Source organism: Budorcas taxicolor, chromosome 11, assembly GCF_023091745.1.
Source record: "Budorcas taxicolor isolate Tak-1 chromosome 11, Takin1.1, whole genome shotgun sequence".
In the NCBI taxonomy this organism is placed as follows: domain Eukaryota; kingdom Metazoa; phylum Chordata; class Mammalia; order Artiodactyla; family Bovidae; genus Budorcas; species Budorcas taxicolor.
This window is the reverse complement of record NC_068920.1, coordinates 60,978,072-61,001,400: the sequence shown is the minus strand read 5'-3', so window position 1 is coordinate 61,001,400 and position 23,329 is coordinate 60,978,072. Positions and strand designations below refer to the sequence as shown.

The following is a 23,329-nucleotide window of genomic DNA, read 5'->3' as shown; positions in this document are numbered from 1 at the left end:
ATGGGCTGAAACAGACTCACACGTGCTGCCGTATCTGTCCGACTTCATACGACCACCTGCTAATGTTCTGCCAAGCCTTTGCAGGGTGATACCAGCCTGGAATGGGGTGGCACAGAGTTGGATACGACTGAAGCGACTTAGCAGCAGCAGCAACAGCCTGGAGTGGGGCTGTTGGCCAAATGTGAATTTTCCACTTCTGTGTAGGATGATCTTTTCAGACCTAGTTGACGTCTGCTTTTTTCTCTCTGATGGCCTTTGCTTATTTTTAGTTGAGTTTTTAATTTTTCCTATCAATAATTGCCCAGTGGCTACGTTGTGTGGACTCTTAGCAACCCCATGGACTGCAACATGCCAGGCTCCTCTGTCCTCCACCATTTCCCAGAGTTTACTCAAATTCATGTCCACTGATGCTATCTAACCATTTCATCCTCTGCCACCCTCTTCTTTGGCCTTCACTTTTTCCCAGCATCAGGGTCTTTTCTAATGAGTCGGCTCTTTGCATCAGTTGGCCAAAGTGTTGGAGCTTCAGCTTCAGCATCAGTCCTTCCAGTGAATATTCAATGTTGATTTCCTTTAGGATTAACCACTTTGAATCTCTTTGCAGTCCAACGGACTCTCAAGAGACTTCTCCAGCACCGCAATTCAAAAGCATAATTAGCTCTTTGTATTTTCTGGGTAAAAGTCTCTTATTTGTTGGAAATACATTTTCTCCAGTCTTTTCTCAATATTTTATTATGAAGATTTTCAGACATACAGAAAAGTTGAAAGAAATGTACAGAGAACACCCACCAACTAGATTCTGCGTTTCTCATTTTGCTTCCTTGATTGTATATCTGTCCATCCATTCATTCATCTTACCTTGTGATACATTTCCAAGGAAATCAGTCATTGGCAACTTTATGCTTCCATATGCATATGATTTAGAGTTCATTAATTTTGTATCAGGCTTCTTTTGAGATAAGATTTGCATATAATACAACAACTCTCCAGTGTGCATTTGCTAAGTTTTGACCGAGGATGCAGCTGTCTCCCAAACCTGAATCAAGATAAAGAGCATGACTGTCACTCCAGAAAGTTCCTCCGTGTTCCTTCTCATCCAGTCCCTCCCCCGCCGGCCCCACTTCCAGGGGTGACTTCAGTTCCGATTTTTTTCCCAGCATAAATTAGTTCCTGAGTTTGAATGGGATGGGATCATACAGAATTTGGTCTTTTGTGTCTAATTCCGTTTTTACTCAGCGTAATGTTACCGTCAACAGTAATCCTTTTTCTTGCCCAGTAGTGTTCTGTTGTCTGAACAAACCACACTTCTCTCTACTTATTAATTAGCACCTGAGCTCTTACAGTTTGGGCTAGGCTGAATAAATCTACAAATATTCTTGGAACACATCTTTTTGTGAGCGTAGGTTTTATTCCAGTGCATGTCTTTGAACTGCTGTGGTGTATTTGACGCAGTTGTCACGATTTTGAAAGTCAGATTTACCCCTCTTACATAGATGTTTTCTTTTGTACTTTAAGAGCCCTTCCCTAGGCCAAAGTTTTAAATATATCTTCTGATACATTGTTCATATAGTGCTATGGTTTGTTGTCATCTTTAATCTATCCAGATTTTTTTAATGATACAATATGAATCTAACTTTACTTTTCCCCATTGACAGCCAGCACTTTCCTCTTATCTTCACCTAAAATGGCTCTTTCACATCCACCAGATTCTCACATTATGTGGTTCTGTTTCTCTACTCCTTCCTTTTCCGTTGATCTTTCATTTCTTCTATGTTGTGCTAATTGCCATAGATTTCTGTTTTGAATTTCTTGTCCTTGTTTTTCAAGACTGTCCTGGCCATTCCACGTTGTGTCTTTCACGTGCATTTTGGAATTAGAAAACTTCGGTACGGGTCTGGTTTGGAAGCACAGTGACCATATTCATTGAGGGAGCATTGCCGTTTTCCCAAGAGGGTTTCCAAGGCGGGTCGTGTTTTGCTCTATTAAGCGTGCTTTTGATGCTGTTAGTGCGTGACTTTTCTTCCCACGTATCCTGCACATTTTGTGTGAGCTTTTGTCTAGGGGGAGGAATGGGGAGTATCCAGCATCCAGTCTGCCCACTCCCCACTTTTAAAAAAACATGGGGGAGTATAGTTGTTTTACAGTGCGGTGTTAGTTTCTGCTGTACACACAACAGAGTGAATCATCTATGTGTATACGTGTGTCTCCTCTTTTTTTTCGGATTTCCTTCCCATTTAGATCTCCACAGAGCACCAAGCAGAGTCCCCTGTGCTGCGCAGCAGGTTCTGATTAGTTATCTATTTAATACGTAGCAGTGTGTGTGTGCGTGCCGTGTCACTTCACTTGTGTCTGACTCTGCACAACCCCACGGACTGTAGCACACCAGGCTCCTCTGTTGATGGAATTCTCCAGGCAAGAATACTGGGGTGGGTTGCCGTTTCCTTCTCCAGGGGATCTTCCCAACCCAGGGATCGAGCTGGCTTCTCTTGTGTCTCCTGCTTTGGCAGACGGACTCTTTACCATGCTACCTGGGAAGCCCAGCAGTGTAAATATGTCAATCCCAGTCTTCCAGTTCCTCCCGCCTTGCTTTCCTCCTTGGTGTCCATCATTCTCTATGTCCATGCCTCTATTCCTGCTTTGCCAATAAGATCATCTGTACCCTTTTTCTAGACTCCACATATAAGTGATACGCTGTTTTTCTCTTTCTGACTTCACTCTGCAGGACAGTCTCTGCATCTCTCCATGTCTCTGCACATTGCACAGTTGTGTTCCTCTTTATGGCTGCGTAATATTCCATTGTATACACATAGCACATCTTCTTAATCCGTTCCTCTGCTGGTAGACAGGTTGCTGCCGTGCCCTGGCGGTTGTAAATGGCGCTGCTGTGAACCCTGCACTCCCCATTTTCTTACTTCCACCACAATTGCTCTCTGTGCGCCTGCCTCTCATTGCTCCCTTCCACCCTCAAAACTTTCTCTCCCCCCACAACCCACCCCCCCAGACAGCCGAGGGCAGCCATGGCCTATGTTGGGCCAGTCCAGCACTTTCCCAGCACCTTGAACCTGGAGCAAGCGAGCAAGAAGGGGCTGATGGGAGGGCAGCGTCCTCGTGGCTAAGGGGGTGGGGAGTGGCACAGGGCACGTTGGCCGTGGCACCCACTGGCCGGGGTACCCGCTGCCCTGTCGCTAGCACACTCGTGCCTGGTCTCCCAGCTTCCTCTTTGTTCCTGGAGCTCAGGGTCCCTCCTGGAAGTTCTCTCTGTGCTAAGTCAGTCGGAGTCAGACGCCGTTGTTGGCAGCCACAAGTGCTGACTCATTCCTACCTGTCAGGAAGGGCTGAATCGAAGGATGATAAGGAGTCCTCCATAAACAGTACACATTCAGAAGGTGTGCAGTGATAGGCTGGAGGTTAAAATTCCCCTTTGGGTGAGACCAGATGGCGTTCTGAGAAGACGGGAAATGACAAGGCCAAAGGACGCTCTCTCATCCTCTCTCACTTCTCCCACTGAGTCTCCTTTTCCTGAAAGCGCTTTCCTGAGCCAAGCCTAAGCCCTTAGGAGAATCAGTCGCCAAGGAGAAGATAGCGTGGAAGGTCAAAGGCCCTGCTTTTCAGCGTTCTGTCCTGTATTGCGTGCTCAGTCATGTCTGACTCTGTGACCCCATGGACTGTGGCCCACCAGGCTCCTCTGTCCATTCTGATTCTCCAGGCAAGAATACTGGAGTAGGTTTCCATTCCTTTCCCCAATGCTGTATATGACATGCATTTCCAAAAGGGATTCAAGAAGGCAAAACTATAATAGCTGCTCATCTTTGTCTCCTTAAAGCAGAATTGGGGACACTTAGCTCTAAGGGAACCCCTTCCCTGGGCTTCCCTGGAAGCTCAGGTGGTAAAGAATCCGCCTGCAACTCGGGAGACCTGGGTTGGATCCCTGGGTTGGGAAGATCCCCTGGGGGAGGGCATGGCAACCCACTGCAGTATTCTTGCCTGGAGAATCCCAAGGACAGAGGAGCCAAGGCGGGCTACAGTCCATGGGATGGCAAAGAGTCAGAAATGCCTCAGCACAACACACAGCACAGCATAGCAACCCCTTCCCTACTGACTAAACAAGCTCAAATTTGGAGGACCATTCTTAAAATGCACCCCAGAGATGCCATGTTCCATTGTAGACTTTCTGGCTCAGAAGGACCTCTGAGAGCTTATACTACCTCATTACATTTTCAGTTGTCTAGGCCAGTGGTCCCCAACCTTTTTGGCACCAGTTTTGCAGAAGACAATTTTTCTGTGAACCAGGGGGCAGGGCATGCCTTCAGGATGATTCAAGTGCATTACATTTACTGTGTCCTTTATTTCTATTATTATTATGTCAGCTCCACCTCAGATCATCAGGCGTTAGGTCCCAGAGACTGCAGACCCATGCTCTGGGCGGTCATTTTCCTAAACAATTTATTTGACCCAAGTATGTTTATTAAGATCGTACCAATCTCCTAGGTGCATATGAAAATACAAATGTGCTTAGGGGCTTGCCTAGTGGTCTGGTGATTGAGAATCCACCTTACCATGCAGGGGAGCCTGGAGAAGTGAGGGGGCTGCAGCTCCCCTGGGTGTCTCATCCCACCCCTACCTGGTCCCAGAACCCCCATGTCACCTATCGTGACAGCAAAGACGCTTGCTCCTTGGAAGGCAAGCTGTGACAAACCTAGGCAGCATATTAAAAAGGAGAGAGATCACCTTGCCCACAAAGGTCTGTCTAGTCAAAGCTATGGTTTTTCTAATAGTCATGTATGGATGTGAGTATTGGACCATAAAGAAGGCTGAGCGCCAGAGAATTGATGTTTTTGAATCATGGTGTTGGAGAAGACTCTTGAGAGTCCCCTGGCAAGCAAGGAGACCAAACTAGTTAATCCTAAAGGAAATCAGTCCTGAATATTCATTGGAAGGACTGATGCTGAAGCTCCAACACTTTGGCCACCTGATGTGAAGAGCTGACTCATTTGAAAAGACCCTGATGCTGGGAAAGATTGAAGGCAGGAGGAGAAGGCAACAACAGAGGATGAGATGGTTGGATGGCATCACTGACTCAATGGACTTGAGTTTGAGCAAGCTCCAAGAGTTGGTGATGGACAGGGAAGCCTGGCATGCTGCAGTCCATGGGGTTGCAAAGAGTCGGATACGACTGACTGACTGAACTGACCTTGCATCAGGGGAAGGAATTCTTGCCCTCTGGATCCAGTTAGGGTCTGAGAACAGGAAGCCCCACCTAGAGATCAGAGACAGGGAGAAGAATAAGGTGGAATATCCCTGCCCCTTGCCTGCCTTCTTGTGAGATCACCTTGGGGTTTCCGTGCTCCTTGATGAAGGTCACGCCTCCTCTGAAGGTGTCACTGAATACAGAGTTCTCTCCTCCAGGATCCAGTAGTCCCTCCCTGCTCTCTTGCCTCCCAACCTAGAGGCAGTAACAGCTGAACTTCACGGTAATACAGAAAGTGGGAAACAGATGTGGGTAGAGATAGAACAAGACTGGCCACGAGTGGGGTAACTATTAAAGCTGGATGACATGAACATGGAGGTACTTTATACTATTGTCTCTACTTGTGTATAACTTTGGAATTTTTAAATGTGGAAAGTTAAAAGAATAGTTAATTCAAAAGTTACTTGCTGGAACTGATCTGCGTCCAGAAGCAAGTGGCCTGGGGGCAGTTTGGGGTGGGGCCGCAGGGCCCGAGTGAGTCACATCTGAGAGACCGGCTCCCTTTGTTTTTTTAATGTTATTTATTATTTATTTGGCTGCATTGAGTTGTAGCTGTGGCATGCAGGATCTTCAGTCTTCCTTGCAGTACGTGCAATCTAGTTCCCTGACCAGGGATCAAATCCAGGTCGCCCTGCATTGGAAGCTTTGAGTCTTAGCCACTGGACCACCAGGGAATTCCTGGTTGGGCTCCCTTTAAATTCACAAGGCAGTGAAGGCCTTTTGTTACAGAGCCAACATAACCTAATACGAATTATTTGAGAAAGACTCCTCAGAATTTCGGATTAAGGTATATTGAAGGGACATGATGGCTGACTGCTGGGTGATGAGGGATTTTCCTTTTGCCATAAAGGACATGATTGGAACAGATGGTAACATCTGTATCAGATACTTAGATTAAACAAGGGGTCCCCACCTCTGGTCACAGACCAGCAGCAGCTTTAAATTAGAAATAAAATGCACAGTAAATGTAATGCACTTGAATCATCCAGAGATCATCCACCCCTCATTCGTGGAAAAACTGTCTTCCATGAAAGCAAAATGGCTGTCTGGGGAGACCTTACAAATAGCTGTGAAAAGAAGAGAGGCGAAAAGCAAAGGAGAAAAGGAAAGATATAAGCACCTGAATGCAGAGTTCCAAAGAATAGCAAGAAGAGATAAGAAAGCCTTCTTCAGCGATCAATGCAAAGAAATAGAGGAAAACAACAGGATGGGAAAGACTAGAGATCTCTTCAAGAAAATTAGATATACCAAGGGAACATTTCATGCAAAGATGGGCTTGATAAAGGACAGAAATGGTATGGACCTCACAGAAGCAAAAGATATTAAGAAGAGGTGGCAAGAATACACGGAAGAACTGTACAAAAAAGATGTTCACGACCCAGATAATCATGGTGATGTGATCACTAATCTAGAGCCAGACATCCTGGAATGTGCAGTCAAGTGGGCCTTAGAAAGCATCACTACGAACAAAGCTAGTGGAGGTGATAGAATTCCAGTTGAGCTGTTTCAAATCCTGAAAGATGATGCTGTGAAAGTGCTGCACTCAATATGCCAGCAAATTTGGAAAAGTCAGCAGTGGCCACAGGACTGGAAAAGCTCAGTTTTCATTCCAATTCCAAAGAAAGGCAATGCCAAAGAATCCTCAAGCTACTGCACAATTGCACTCATCTCACATGCTAGTAAAGTAATGCTCAAAATTCTCCAAGCCAGGCTTCAGCAATACGTGAACTGTGAACTCCCTGTTGTTCAAGCTGGTTTTTGAAAAGGCAGAGGAACCAGAGATCAAATTGCCAACATCTGCTGGATCAACGAAAAAGCAAGAGAGTTCCAGAAAAACATCTATTTCTGCTTTATTGACTATGCCAAAGCCTTTCACTGTGTGGATCACAACAAACTGTGGAAAATTCTGAAGGAGATGGGAATACCAGACCACCTAACCTGCCTCTTGAGAAATCTGTATGCAGGTCAGGAAGCAACAGTTAAAACTGGACATGGAACAACAAACTGGTTCCAAATAGGAAAAGGAGTACGTCAAGGCTGTATATTGTCACCCTGCTTATTTAACTTGTATGCAGAGTACATCATGAGAAACGCTGGACTGGAAGAAACACAAGCTGGAATCAACATTGCCGGGAGAAATATCAATAACCTCAGATATGCAGATGACACCACCCTTATGGCAGAAAGTGAAGAGGAGCTAAAAAGCCTCCTGATGAAAGTGAAAGAGGAGAGCGAAAAAGTTGGCTTAAAGCTCAACATTCAGAAAACGAAGATCATGGCATCTGGTCCCATCACTCCATGGGAAATAGATGGGGAAACAGTGGAAACAGTGTCAGACTTTATTTTGGGCTCCAAAATCACTGCAGATGGTGATTGCAGCCATGAAATTAAAAGACGCTCACTCCTTGGAAGAAAAGTTATGACCAACCTAGATAGTATATTCAAAAGCAGAGACATTACTTTGCTGACTAAGGTCCGTCTAGTCAAGGCTATGGTTTTTCCTGTGGTCATGTATGGATGTGAGAGTTGGATTGTGAAGAAGGCTGAGCGCCGAAGAATTGATGCGTTTGAACTGTGGTGTTGGAGAAGACTCTTGAGAGTCCCTTGGACTGCAAGGAGATCCAACCAGTCCATTCTGAAGGAGATCAACCCTGGGATTTCTTTGGAAGGAATGATGCTAAAGCTGAAGCTCCAGTACTTTGGCCACCTCACACGAAGAGCTGACTCATTGGAAAAGACTCTGATGCTGGGAGGGATTGGGGCAGGAGGAGAAGGGGACGACTGAGGATGAGATGGCTGGATGGCATCACGAACTCGATGGACGTGAGTCGGAGTGAACTCTGAGAGATGTTGATGGACAGGGAAGCCTGGCGTGCTGCGATTCTTGGGGTCGCAAAGAGTCGGACATGACTGAGTGACTGAACTGAACTGAACTGATGAAACTCGTCCCTGGTGCCACAAAGTTGGGTACTGCTGGATTAGATAGTAGGATTGCATCAAGGTTAATGTCCTGATTTTGACCACTGAACCACGGTTGTTTGAGAGGATGTCCTTATTCTTGGGAGACACACACTGAAGTTGTCAGGGATGAGGGCCATTGCTGTCTGCGGTTTACTCTGACATTCAGAGAGACACTCCATAGGCAAACACGTGGGTTGTATCTTGGGGGCACTGGAAAAGGATAGAGAAACGGGGCAAAATGTCAACTTTTGGGGAATCTGGTGGGGACCCTAAGGAAATTGTTTACACTATTTTGCATTCTGGATGTCAAAACGAAAAAGTGAAAAACGTAAGACCTTTCGGCTGTGCCTAAATGGTGGCAGCAAGCAGAAGCATGGGCACACGGAGGACAGTCAGGAGTCCTCCTGGGGGACCCGGGACCCAGGGAGAGATGCTGTGCAGTCAGGAGACCCGGCCTCCCCGTGAGGAGGGAGACAGGACAGTCCTAACCGCGGACTTGGACCTGAGCAACTGGAAGGGTGGCCTTTCCTGAGTCCAGAAACGGGGGTGCAGGAGGAAGAGGCTGGGGAGGGGCGGGGGAGGGCAGGGAGGGCTCATGGAGAGTTCTGTTCTGTTGAGCTGCCAGCTTAGCTAGGGGCTGATCCAGAAACAGTGTTATCAGCTCGTTTTAAAGGGAGAATGTTGGGTTTTTGGAGAGCAGTCCCAGCCAGTTGGACTGTAAACTGTTGGCAGCTTGAAGAAAGGATACAGCATAAATATTGAGGCATTTGCTTTAATGAAACACTTTTTGCAAAACACAAACTGGAGGACACCGGGTCTTTAGTCACGAGATGGAGGACCATCCATGCCTCCCTTAAGGCCTATATGGAGTATCTACTGGACACAGCCCGGATGCTGCATGGAGAGGGGGGTGGGCAGCCCTCAACCCTAGAGGACACTGGACTCCACCAGGGGCTTATACCGGAGAAGGTGATGGCACCCCGCTCCAGTACTCTTGCCTGGAAAATCCCATGGACAGAGGAGCCTGGTAGGCTGTGGTCCATGGGGTCACGAAGAGTCAGACACGACTGAGCGACTTCCCTTTCACTTTTCACTTTCCTGCATTGGAGAAGGAAATGGCAACCCACTCCAGTGTTCTTGCCTGGAGAGTCCCAGGGACGGGGGAGCCTGGTGTGCTGCCATCTGTGGGGTCACACACAGTCAGACACGACTGAAGTGACTTAGCAGGGGATTATACAAAATACCCACATACAGAGCAACCACTCCAAAACTCCAGTGGGATTCCAGTGCAGTAATTTTTTTAAAGCTCCCTTTAGAAAAAAATAAAAGCTCTTTTTTAAAGCGCCCAGGCTTCCCTGGTGGCTCAGTGGTAAAATGTCTGCCTGCCAATGCGGGAGATGCGGATTCAGTCCCTGGATTGGGAAGATCCCCTGGAGGAGGAAATGTCGACCTGCTCCAGTATTCTTGCCTGGAAATCCCACGTACAGAGGAGCCTGGTGGGCTACAGACCATGGGGTCACAAAGAGTCGGACACAACTTAGCAACTCAGCAACAATAGCAATACATGACCCAGTGTGACAATGTCTTGGGTGTACTGGGGGCTTACTCAGGTGACTGCAGAAACCCTGGGCCCGCAGCAGCATCATATGGCGGTGCATCACCCTAGGGAGAAATCTCTGAAAGACAACACTCAACAAGGTGCTTTCTGTTTGTTTAGTTTTCTGTTATAGTTGCAAAACGTTCAGTCCTCCTTTCTGTTTCCCTTTGCCAGTTTGCCCTGGCACAGGCGTCCATGCGTCCTGCCAAATCCAGGATGAGTGGGAGGGCAGAGTGGGCTGGAGGGCCCAGGGCCAAGGCCACGGCGTGGTGTAGGTGAGGCCGCCCCAGGCTGTGTGCCCAGGGAGAGCCCCGTCCATCGTCAGTAGGACAGAGCCTCCCACTGACAAGGCCAAAGGGCTCAGCAAGGTCAGAGGGGCAGGAAGGGGCCAAGGCTGGGCTCGGTAGGGGTAGAGGCGGGATGGAATTGGCTTGCTGAGCAGGTCATGAAGGAAGGGGTAAATGGCGGTGTGCTTGACCCTCGCTTTCCAGAGCTTGGTGGGCGTGGCATGTGAGAGCGTCTTAGAATCTGGATGTTTCCTGGTCCCCTGAGAAACCAGGGTGGGCGGACACACCGCCTGCCCTGAGAGTGTGTGCTTGGGGATGAAATCTGAGGACTTAGAGGGGGAACATGGTCACCTGAGCTGGGAAAGAAATCACAGTCCATGTTACCCCTCAGCTGGAATAGGGACTTGGAGGAGGGCATGGCAGCCCACTCCATATTCTTGCCTGGAGAATCCCATGGACAGAGGACCTGATGGGCTACAGTCCACGGGGACATAAAGAGTAAGTCAGGACTGAAGGGGCCGAGCACACACACACAAGGAGATGTCAACTTGGACTTGCTCAGGGCCTTGCAAGGATGCTGCGTCAGCCATCCAGAAACTGCCCTGGGCAAGCCTCCATGGGCTCAGCCTTGGCGTTCCCCTGGGCTCCACTCCCGATCCCGAGCGTCTCTGGGCCTAACTCAGGCCCCCAGTCACCAAGCTCTGGGGCCGGCCTGCTGTCAGCTTGCAGGTAAATGCTCTCCCAGTGGCTCAACAGTAAAGAATCCACCTGTAATGCAGGAGCCTTAGGAGGCACAGGTTTGATCCCTGGATTGGGAAGATCCCCTGGAGGAGGAAATGGTAACCCACTCCAGTATTCCTGCCTGGAAAATCCCATGGATAGGGGAATCTGGTAGGCTATAGTCCGTTAGGATCGCAAAGAGTCAGACATGACTGGAGCAACTTAGCACACACACATGCTCTTGTCCCCACCCGGGGATTTTAATAATGACATGGCAATCGTGTCTCTCTGGGCTTTGAACTGTAAGGGTCAAGGCAGCCCCTCTTATCCAGCGTGGTCCCTGGCACCAGGCACTCACTCAACAGGTGACCATGGGACGGGTGGGTGCCAACTAAATATCTGACTAGGATTCATGGCAAATCCTCTTTTCTGAAAGCCGGATTTTGTTCTGGGCTGCTGACCACAATTTGCACTTTTCCCCACTTAAAAAATGAGCAGTGAGAACCTGGGCTGATTCACATCCCAGACATCTGTTTTAAGAGGTAAGTCCAGTCTTTGGCCAAATGGTTCTCCTTTTAGGGCCCCTCTTTTGCTTTGAGGTGGTCCCTTCCTCCTTCCACACTCCACCTACTCAGGTCCCCAGGCCACTAGGTTCCTCTAAACCCCTTCCTTTAATAGCTGCTGCTGGAGCATGTTGCTGGCAGGGTTCTGGTGAATCAGTTTCCCTGGCAAATGAATGACCAATAATGGCTTGATGAAGGCAACATCTTGCAACTCTGATGACATGTGTATTTTGAAAACTTAAGTTTCTGTCTAAACTTGGTGGCTAGTATGAAACAGAATGAGCTTCCCTGGTGGCTCAGTGGGTAAAGAATTTGCCTGTAAGGCAGGAGACACAGGAGACATGGGTTTGATCCCAGGGTAAAGATTTCCCCTGGAGTAGGGAACGGCTACTCACTCCAGTATTCTTGCCTGAGAAATCCCATGGACAGAGCAGCCTGGAGGGTCACAAAGAGTTGGACACGACTGAGCAACTAAGCACGTGAAGCAGAAGTTCACACTGATTCTGAGCAAATGACGCTTTAATTGAATGCAAGCCCAACAGCCTGGGCTGTCTCCTGGATGACGCCAGGCTCACTCCCGCATCACAGACTTGCTGCCCCTCTTCCTAAAATGCTCAGATGTGCACAGGGTTGGCTTTTTAATGTTTCTGTTCAAATAGCCCCTTCCTGACCTGGCCTTCCCCTCCACCCCATCCAGTCCCACCTTCAGTTTCATCCTCTAGGCAGTAAGTCTTCGCACATGTTCCCAGAGCCCCAGCTTGAGTGTGTGTTGGAACCTGGGGAGCTTGGAGTGGCCGTGGGACAAGAGTGAGGGACCTGGGTCCTCTTCTCTGGGGGCCTGGTGATTGGAAAGGCCTGGGTTATATGTTCCATGAGAACTATGGGTGTAGGAGTCCCATTTCTTGCTTCTCCAGCGTTGCACTTAGTAGGTGTGGGATGACCTGGTTCTCACTTTAGCCAAAGAGCATGGCTACCTGAACACCCTGACAAGTTAAGAGAGCAATGGACTTCCTTGGCGGTCCAGTGGATGGGAATCTGCCTGCCAATGCAGGGAACACGGGTTTGATCCCTGGTCTGGGAAGAAGATGCCTCGAAGCCACATGCCGTGGAGCAACTAAGCCCCTGAACCACAACTTGTGAGCCTGGGTGCTGCAACTGCTGAAGCCCGTGCACCCGAGAGCCTTTGCTCTGCAGCCAGGGAAGCCACCGTCATGAGAAGCTGGAGCTTCACGAAGAGGAGCCCCCACTCACTGCAGCTAGAGGAAGCCCGAGCGCAGCAACAAAAAACAGGTAAAGCAGAGACAGTGCTGAACTGGGTGGGAACAGGAGAGACTCATCTCCCTCCAGACACCTCAGAGGCTCCCTTCACGGGACCCAGTCGCCTGTGGTCATTTATTGTGCACAGATCAGAGCATCAAGGCAGAAGTTTCTTTTTCTTCTTTTTTTAAATTTATTTATTTGGCTATGTCAGATCTTACTTGTGGCACGTGAGATCTTTGATCTTTGTTGCAGCATGCAGAATCTTTAGTTTCAGCCTGTGGGATCTAGTTCCCTGACCAGAAATCAAACCAGGACCATCCAGGAAGTCCCATGGCAGAAGTTTCTTAAACTTTCCTTCCAGAAGAAATCAGGCTTAAAATACTTGCCCACCAGATGGCCAGGGGAGCTGGGGGATATTACATCTCTTATCTGATGGCTGTCTGTGAAGAGGCCACAGGGAACTGTCCTCAGAGCGTCCGAGAGACTGGGCTTTGAGCCATTCTCGTGGGTCGTGACCCTGTTACCTCCACCTGGGTCCAAGCCCTGGGACTGACCTGCCTGGTGGGGCTCGGAATGTCTAGACAGACAGACAGACAGACAGACAGACAGGCTGAGATGAGAGAGCTTGCTCCTGTGGCTGAAACTCAGTTTGTGCCCAGTGTGGGTGATTCCACATGGATCGGGGGAGCGGGTTGGACGTGGAGGTGCCGAGGGCTGGACCCATAGGTCAAGTCTACATCTGGGGTCTGAAGCAGTGAGAAGGAGCCCTGTTTGGATTAACATACACATCCCCGGGCCGCAAATCCCCTTTTCTAAAAGCATAAACACCCAGGAAGGCAGACATAAATCTGAAGGACTTTGGCCTCGGTGAGTTGTGTATGTCAACTTGTATAAATAATACTGCACTGCCTTAAAAATAATCCAGAAGGCAAGAACCAAACACTTTCACTGTTATAAAACTGGACTAAGGTTGCATTCTTCCCCCTGAAATTACTTTTCAGAGTTCATAAATATTCCTACCTTATGAGGAGGAAGGAAACAGCATTCATAAGATAGAGTACAGCATTTTTTTGGATTATTTATGGTTTTTTTTTTTTTTGGTCTGATTCTGAACCCTTTGAAGACATGAAGGACTATATAAAGCAAGTTAGATGGTTTCTTTCCAAGAAACATCAAATAAAACTCCAGTCTCAGAAAGACAGAATCCTTTACCCGTGTTCCCAAATGCCAAGAACCTTCTTTTTCATGTTTTCTGTGACTGAACGTTATTTGCCTTAAGCTGGCCATGAGTTTCACTGAAAATGTCCACAGTGGAAGTGAACCTTGCGGGTAAGTGGAGGAGGACACTTCATTGCCCCGTGACTGAGAAGGATCAAATGTTGGTCCAGAGAACAGCTATGAGGACTGCCCAGCACAGGGTCAGCCTCTCAGGGGTCCAGCTTTGAAACTCGCAAGATACTGACCTGTGTTGATCAGTGGAACAGACTGGAGTCCCTATACTTTCTCTTCCGGTCTGTCTTTTCCCTACCCCAGCTCCTCTCTGAGGATTGCCTGCATACTCAGTCGCTTTAGTTGTGTCCAATTCTTTGCAACCCCATGGACTATAGCCCGCCAGACTCCTCTGTCCATGGGATTTTTCAGGCAAGAATACTGGAGTGGATTGCCATGGCCTCCTCCAGGGGATCTTCACGACGTAGGGATCAAACCCAGGTCTGCTGCACTGCAGCAGGATTCTTTACGATCTGAGCCACCAGGGAAGCCCCTCTCTGAGGGTTAGTTCTCGTTAAAGCTAGCAGATGACTCAGAGTTCCAAGGAGGGCCAGTCTCTGTTCCTGCACATCTGTGCCCCAGGTCTTCAGAACTCATAGACCCAGGCCCAGCCTCTGATCACCAGCGGGAAAGGCACCTCCTCCATCATATTGCCCCCCAGGTGGACACAGTCTGAAGGCATCCCACCCTCCTCTCTGACATTACTGTGTCTGATATTGGGGGCTGCTCTCGACAACTGTCCCTGGCATGTTTCATATGTAAGTGTGTGTTTGTGCCATCTGCACATATGTGACCATTGGTAGCAGCATCTTTTATTGAGTACGAGTACTTTGGCCACCTCATGCGAAGAATTGACTTATTGGAAAAGACTCTGATGCTGGGAGGGATTGGAGGCAGGAGGAAAAGGGGACGACAGAGGATGAGACGGCTGGATGGCGTCACCGACTCAATGGACATGAGTTTGAGTGAACTCCGGGAGTTGGTGATGGACAGGGAGGCCTGGCGTGCTGCAGTTCATGGGGTCACAAAGAGTCAGACACGGCTGAGCGACTGAACTGAACTGAACTGACACTGAGCAAAGGCTATGCTTCAGAAAATAACTTACGGTGCAAAGCAACATTTATCCCAAAAGAATGTGCCTGTGTGCATGCATGTGCGTGTGTGTGTACACATTCCAGCATGGTGGAGGTAGGGAGGGACACCCTGATATTTACTGATCGCCTTCATTCATCTAGGGGCTTCCTGGCAGCTCAGATGGTAAAGAATCTGCCTGCAATGCAGGAGACCTGGATCTGATCCCTGGGTTGGGAAGATCCCCTGGAGAAGGGAATGGCAACCCACTCCAGTATTCTTGCCTGGAGAGTCCCATGGACAAGGGAGCCTGGCGGGCTACAGCCCATGGGGTTGCAAAAAGTCAGATGTGACTGGGTGACTAAGCACACACGCACACAACCCTCAATTTCTCAGTCTTCATTCTTCAGTCTTTCCCAGCATCAGGGGCTTTTCCAGTGAGTCGGCTCTTCGGATCAGGTGGTCAAAGTATTGGAGCTTCAGCTTTTGTATCAGTCCTTCCAATGAGTATTCAGGGTTGATTTCCTTTAAGATTGACTGTTTAATCTCCTTGCAGTCCAAGGGACTCTCAAGATTCTTCTCCAGTAGCACAATTTGAAAGCATCAATTCTTCTGCACTCAGCCTTCTTTATGGTCCAACTGTCACGTCTGTACATGACTACCGGGAAAACCATAGCTTTGACTATACTGACCTATGTTGGCAAAATGATATCTCTGCTTTTTAACATGCTGTCTAGGTTTGTCATAGCTCCATATTTAACACTTATTGGCACTTAACTAGCCCCAGCACTGTTTGGTGCTTTATCTGAATTATCTCCTCTAGTCTTCATAATAGCTTGAGGAGACAAGTACAAATTATTGCCCTCATTTTTACAAGTAGAGGTACTCAAGCACCAAGAGGGGAAATAAGTCTCTGGGTCCTGCATCTAGAAAGTGGCCAGGATCTGGGCAGGGGGCTGCAGAGCCTGCCGGGAATCCCAGCAGCACCCGGCCTGGCTCTCCGAGCTCAGGCACAGCAGACCAACGACCGCACCTCCCTCCTGGTCGGGGCCTTCTGCCCTCATTCAGGGTGATGTCGCATCAGACGGGACATCTCACACCTGGACCGCCCCGTCCTCAAATCTGGGTTCCAGTACGTCCTCATCTTCCCACCCCTGCCGCTCAAACCCCCCCCACTGCCCTATTACTTTGGTTTTAGAGCACTGAGCCCCCGCCCACTCATGCCACGCCTCTCTTCTCTTGCCATCCAGCCTCTTCTTCAACATGAATTCCCCAGTAACTCAGCCTTTCTCTTGTAGGTTTCAACCCTTTGGCAAAGTCCCAGTTCTGAGTGAACCCCACCCACCCACCATCTTCTGGCCTGCGCTGGGCTGCTGAGTGTTTCTGGACATCGTCAGATGATACGATTGGCTTCTTGGCTCTGAATTCGTGATCTCAGTCTGTGAGCGGCCATCGGTGCCACCAGGAGACCCCACTGTTCCCTCTGGAGGTCTGCTCCCCCCCACCCCCCGACACAGGATGACGACAATGCTAACAACCTCCTGTTCTGCCCGGAACTTTCCCCGTAGTTCCAAACGTTCATCTTCCCACCAACAAGCTCACCAGTCCCACCCAGACCGGCACCTCTTCTGTTTCCTTCTTCCTAGATGGATGGAGAGAAGTCTCTCCCCCTGCACTCTGGATTCATCCCTCCAGCTACTCAGGAACTTCGCTTCCAGGACTTGCCTGGTGGTCGGTAAAACTTGGCCTGCCAATGCAGGGGGTGCAGGTTCGATCCCTGGTCAGGGAACTAAGATCCCACATGCCTTGTGGCCAAAAGACCACAACAGAAAACTGAAGAATATTGCAACAAATTCAATAAAGGTTTTAAAAATGGTCCACCAAAAAAGAAAGGACTGCACTCCTTCTGCAGGGGTGCCCTCTGCAGGGAGCTCCCACTCACTTTCGTGGTCCTTTCTCCAGGCGACTTCCATCAGTGCACAGACATGCCCCTCTCCTCCTCCCAGAGCCCCTCCTTCCCTCAACAGCCACCTCCTGACTCCTCCATTCTCTTTCCATGCACACATGGCCCCCGCTCTCCCAGCCCCATGCACGCCCAGCCCCACTACAGCCTGGCTCTGCTCCCAACGCTCTTCTGATGCCTCTCAGTCAAGGCCACCCATGACCCGCTCTTGCCGTCCAGCCCCACCCACTCTGCAGCGTCATCTTAGTCCTTCATCACCGGTGGCTGCTCCCTCCCTCCCTCCAGAAGCACTCTGCTCTCTCAGTTCCTAAACTGAACACTTTCCCAATTTTTCTCTGACTTCGCCGGTCAGCCCTTCGTGGGGTCCTTCTTTTTCTGAGCCCTGAATGGTGGTCCTCCTTACAGCCCTTTGGGCTCTCTCTCTTCACTTTCCCTGCTCACTTCCCAAGAGATACCTTTCAGTGTTGTTAGTTGCTAAGTCGTGTCCGATTCTTTTGCAATCCCATGGACTGCAGCCTGTCAGGCTCCCCTGTCCATGGGATTTTTCAGGCAAGATAACTGGAGTGGGTTGCAGTTTCCTTCTCCAGGGGATCTTCCCAACCAAGGGATGGAACCTGTGTCTCCTGCACCTGTCTCCTGCATTGCAGGCAAATTCTTTACCGCTGAGCCACCTGGATTTAAACACCATTCTTGGGACTTCCCTGGTGGTCCAATGGCTAAGACTGAACTCCCAATGCAGTAGGGCCAGGTTTGATCCCTGTTCCAGGAACTGCATCTCACATTCTGCATCTTAGACCCAACACAACCAAATAAATATTTAAAAATAAATAAATGAATACCATTCTTATGACAATCATCCCAATTCTCTGAATTCTCAACATGGACTTCTGGGAGCTTCCTTCAGAGTTGCAGCTCCCACCACCCACTGCCATCTCCGCTGGGAAATCTCAGACATTCTAAAACTAGCACATCCAGAGCGGATGCAAATCCCCCCACCCCCGCAAGACCTGTCCCGTCTCTCCCTAGACTTCCCCATCTCAGACAATGGCACCTGCTCTCCAGGTTATAGAACCTCTTTCATCTTCTCTTATCTAATCCATTGGTAAGTCTTGTGGACTTGCTCTCTAATGTATCTTGAATCCACACTTAACACAGCCTGGAAAGCACAGCTGTAGCCTCAGCTCAGGATAGTCTTCAGAGATACTGCTTCTATTTGTTTTTTTGGGTTTTTTTACTTTATTTATTTTTAATTGAAGGATACTTGCTTTACAGTATTGTGTTGGTTTCTGCCAAACATCAACATGAATCAGCCTTCAGTATACCTATGTCCCCTCCCTCTTGAACCCTTCTTTCCATTTTTACTTTCCTTTCCCACGCTAGCTCTTTCCCACTTAAAGGTCTCAGTGAAGAGGTTCCCATCATTAAATCCGTTTTACAGATAAGGATTTTAAGGAAGGTTCAGAGAGGTTTAAAAACTTACTGTAGGTGTCCAGCTGGTAAGCGGGATCTCTGGGCTTCTCCCCACCTGCCTGACTCCCCACCCCACCTGCCTTGTGACTGGTTCATGGCTAGAGGGGTGAGGACTGCCAAAGGTCAGCCTTGGAGCATGTTGCCAGTTCCGTGGGGAACTAAGTGTTCTCTGTGGGGGCTGAAGAGCATAGATAATGCTGGACTTTAGCATTCAAGTCAGCAGGGGTAAGTGTGACTTTTGTTTGATAAGCTTGGATTTTATGTCTTTAGGAGCAAACAAACCATAAAATAACTGTGTGTTTTAATGGGCATTTTGGAGCGCATCCCAGCTCGTGAGGCTCTGCCCAAGGACAAGGGTGAAGGAGGCAGGCACTGTGGGAGGGGGCTGCTCGGCTTCCATCCACCACCCGGGCTGTGAGCTGAGCCACGTGGACAAACTTCTTCACTGCTTAGAGCTTCCCTTTCCTTATCTGAAAAGTGGGACACAGCCAGCCTCATTTCCACTCTGTCAATCAGGAACTACGGTAATGACCCAAAGCCTTTCCACTTAGAAGGCTCTTTAATGATGAAAACACGAAAACACCAACAGTGATCATGATAACCAACTTACAGGCTAGATGCTAAGAGCTTTATTATCTTTTAAAATTATCCCAGTTTGTATATGAGGAAAATGAAGCTCAGGCAAGTTCAAAACTATGCCCAAGCTCATAGTGTTTGTGACTGACAGTGCTAGGCTAGAGACCCAGCGAAGCTCCCCAGGCCTTGCTCTTAGCCACTAAGCCTCGCTGTGGAGGGCGATGATGATGATGTAAGGGATGGCAGTGATGAAGATGGCGATGATACTGAGAACGGTGGTGTTGATCATGATGGTGGTGATGATGATGACGGTGGCGCTGGTGGGGGTGGGGATCGCTCTGATGCCTCATGGGCCCAGGCTCTTTGTTAATTACTTCCCCCATTCTGAGCCTCTTCCAGAGGTCCAAGCCTGGCTTGGCCACCTTGCCATAGGGGCTAAGTGGCTTTAACTGAAGGACTGCTCAAGGGACTGTTAGGCAGTCCCACCCCCATTCAGTTCACATTCCCCTCCAGGGAGCTCTGTGAAGCTCTCGCAGGTTTGCTAGGGGAAGCTCCCTCGCAGAACTCCACTGAGGCAAACTCTGCAGGGCACAGCTCCTGCTGGCCTGAGGCATCTCCCCATTGTGCTCCTCTGACCAGTTCCGTCAGCTCCCTTAATACACAGACCCATGAATACGCACCCAACTCCTCAACTCCAGAGTCTCTTGAATAGAGTGGCCTGGGCAGGAAAACTCAGTCTTGACCTCATCGTGGCTCATCCTGCAGCCAGGGCAGCTATCCAGCTTGGATCCCCTCCCCTCCCCTGCCCCGCACAACCAGACGTCCCCTGCGGCTCTCTCAGTGCAAATAGACCCCCAGACAACACACACTGAGTCCTCAGTGAGTGCAGACTCTGACTGTCAAATCACATACCAAGAAAAATAGGCATGTGCAGGGAAGGGCAGGGATCCTTTAGAAATGCTATTTTCTCCTCCTCTCTCATGGAAAGCACCGAACACTGAAAGTAAGGCATCCACACACTCTGACTTCCCTGATGGCTCAGACGGTAAAGAAACTGCTTGCCATGCGGGAGACCCAGGTTCAATCCCTGGGTCAGGAAGAGTTCCCTGGAGAAGGACATGGCAACCCACTCCAGTATTCTTGCCTGGAGAGCTCCATGGACAGAGAAGCCTGGTGGGCTACAGCCTATGGGGTTGCAAAGAGTCAGATACAACTGAGCAACTAACACCTGACTTCACACACACTGCGTTATCTTCCGACTGAGCTCCCCGGCCTGTGCCCTCCTGCCTTGGGCCCCCAGGGCGGGCCCTGTCACCACTGTGGCCTGCATTGTTTCTCTTCTGCTCAGAAGAGCACAGTGACAGTGCTCCGCAGCCTCTCAAAGCGACGGCCACCTCCTTGTGTGTATGTGTGAGTCGATCAGTCGTATCCGACAACTGGACTGTAGCCCACCAGGCTCCTCTGTCCATGGGATTCTCCAGGCAAGAATACTGCAGTGGGTTGCCATTCCCTTCTCCAGGGCATCTTCCTGACCCAGGGATGGAACCCCGATCTCCTGCACTGCAGGCAGATTCTTTACTGTCTGAGCCACCAGTACCACTTTGCAAAGGAGACAGGCAGGCGTTATTGTTACCGCACTGTACATCTGATGCAGGAGGAAACCCAGGCTTGACTGGGCCCCCAGTTGGGGTGTCTCTTGCCCTGCCAGCCACCTGGACCCTCTGCTTGGGTCCCCCCAAGCCGTGTGTGTGGGCTTTATGCCCAGCCCAGGAGCCACCTCCTTGGCATGGTGGGCAGGGCCAGGCTGATTTGCCTGGCCTGCAGCAAAGGCTCAATGCAAGTGTGCTGAATGGAAGCGCTAGGTCCTTCAAAGGCAGAGATGTCCAGCTGGGAGCCCTCTGGCTCTACGTGTAGCCACTGGAGGGTTTCCTTCTAGAACCAGCTCCACAGAGGGACTGAGACACTAATTTTCAGGCTTTGCTTCTCAAAAAAAAAAAAGGTACCTTGTAAAGTAGAGATAAGGATGGGGGTGTGATCACAGTGTCACAATAATGAAGTGAGGTGTGATACCAGAACCTCAGCCTCCAAGGGTGGGGGTGCGGGAGGGGCATGTCTTTGTTTCCAGCTGCCCTTTGTGGATTCCTTAGGATCAGGAAGCCAGAGCCTTGGCCCCACCTGCCGATGGAGATGGTAGGAGCCCCTCTCAGACTCCCTGCCAAGACACATCCCTCCCCTGGGAGCCCATAGTTCAGTGCAGACAGCACAAGCCAGACAGACACACAGGAGGATTTTTTTAAAAACACAAGTGAATGCAGAAGAGAGTTTCCATGGTTACAACACACATACTTTTTTAAAAAGATTTAAAAAAATAAACCTACAAGACAGAATTCAACACAACCTGGAGATTGCTTGCTGCAATAAATAGGCCGCAAGGAGGGAGAGGAGGCTGGCAGCCAAGGCGGGGTGGGCTGCCCTGGGCCATGGCCTCAGCCTAGAGCCACGTCTGTGGCTGAACCAGGAAGCCAGGAGCCGCATCAGTGAGTGGCAGCCACATGTACGATGCCAGAGGCCAGACCCCTTCCCGGCCAGCCAGCCAGAGAGATGTGATTCTCCAGTTAATGTTAGTCACCTAGGAAACCTCAACCCAGCTTCAGGGACAGGAGGAGTAATTAGCATCCATGTGACCGAGGGCCATCGCAGGTTTCCTGAAGTGTAACATGTCTACTTCTGCTGAGTGACCAAAGGGATGAAGGTTCATCTTCCTCGAAAAGGCTCCCCAGGGAGGTGACTGTCAGGGGCCTGGGACGGCACTGCAGTGCTGGCTCAGTCCTCCACCAAGACTTTTAGGCCTTGGTTTATTTTTTTCCCCATGTCAGGCAGATTCAAGAACATTTATCTCATCACTGGGCTTCCCAGGTGGCTCAGTGGTCAAGAGTCCACCTGTCAACCAATGCAGGAGACGCAAGTTCAATCCTTGGGTCAGAAAGATTGCCTGGAGGAGGACATGGCAGCCCATTCCAGTATTCTTGACTGGTTAAATCCCGTGGATAGAGGAGCCTGGCGGGCTACAGTCCATGGGGTCACAAAAGAATCGGACATGACTTAGTTACTGAACACACACACATATCTCATCATTAAGACATATGCAGGTTCAGGAATATTCCGAGGCCAGCCTCCTGGTCTCCTGGCAGTTTCCCTACATCTTACCGGGTCAGAAGCTCTCTCCTTGAGTGGGTGCCAGGAATCTTACCACCTTCTGCTTGTCTGCCTTCTGAAGGGAGATCTGAGTGCCAAAGAATTGATGCTTTCAAACTGTGGTGCTGGAAAAGACTCCTGAGAGTCCCTTGGACAGCAAGGAGATCCAACCAGTCCATCCTGAAGGAAATCAACCCTGAATATTCACTGGAAGGACTGATGCTGAAGCTGAAGTTCCAGTACTTTGGCCACCTGATGCAAAGAGCTGACTCATTGGAAAAGACCCTGATGCCGGGAAAGATTGAGGGCAGGTGGGAAAGGTTGCTTGGCATCATTGACTCAATGGACATGAGTTTGAGCAAACTCTGGGAGATGGTGAAGGACCGCAGCCAGGCTTTTGGCTGCAGTCCATGGGGTTGTAAAGAGTCAGACACAACTGAGCTACTGAACAACTGAACAACAACAAAAGAGAGATCTGTCTGCTCTTAAACCGGTCAGGTGCCCTGCTGAGAGTGGGCTTCGATCCTTCTAAATGTACTTGAATTCACGTTGAAAGTGGAGATCTGGGAGAGTTTCACAGCAGTGAAACTGCCCTATTTCCATTTCCCCTATTTCCTATAAATGACACACCCACTAGTCTACTAGGTGTATGTCTCACTTAATACATAAGCCGGGGGTGTGTGGTTCTCCATCAAATCCATGGAGGCGCAGTTCTGTGAGCTCACGGTAATGGTGTTCTTTCCACATGCTCACGTGATCTGGGGAAGAGCTATGCTCCTGTATCCCTCTGCACAGACGCATCCCATTCTGAACAACCCTGCGAAGCTGGCATGGTGACCAGCATCCCCTCTTCAGAGGGGGAAACAGAGACCCAGAGAGGGGGAGTAACTTGCCTGAGGTTGCAGAGCCAGTAAGATAGAGTCACACTTAGCGCCCATCCTGTCCGTGTCTGAGATCCTTGAGCTCCTGGGCCTCCCAGCCTGTTGCTCTGCTTCCTCTGGCTAGTAGCACACAGCAAACCTTTGCAAAAAGTGGCATGGATTCTTGCTCATCTTTGCACAGAGATTATGGCCGTTCAGAACCTCTGAATGTTTCCAGAGAGCTCATCTGCTGATACCATAAAACCGTGGATCTCAACCCTGGATGCTT

At 49.5% G+C, this 23,329-nt stretch overlaps 1 protein-coding gene across 2 annotated transcripts in view; it reads left to right on the top strand.

The window, feature by feature from the left end:
* BCL2L11 (BCL2 like 11) overlaps positions 1-23,329 on the top strand; it is a 79,949-nt gene that overhangs the window by 53,456 nt on the left and 3,164 nt on the right. The window contains exon 4 of one of the 2 annotated variants that reach the window (XR_008200109.1): positions 16,275-16,465. Coding sequence is in view for 1 of the 2 variants with exons in the window: in XM_052647947.1 (XP_052503907.1) it covers positions 16,275-16,310 (36 nt within the window). In the remaining variant the exon portion in view is untranslated. Of the gene's footprint in view, positions 1-16,274; positions 17,735-23,329 lie in introns of those variants that run through there. The other variant, XM_052647947.1, reaches the window with a different exon arrangement.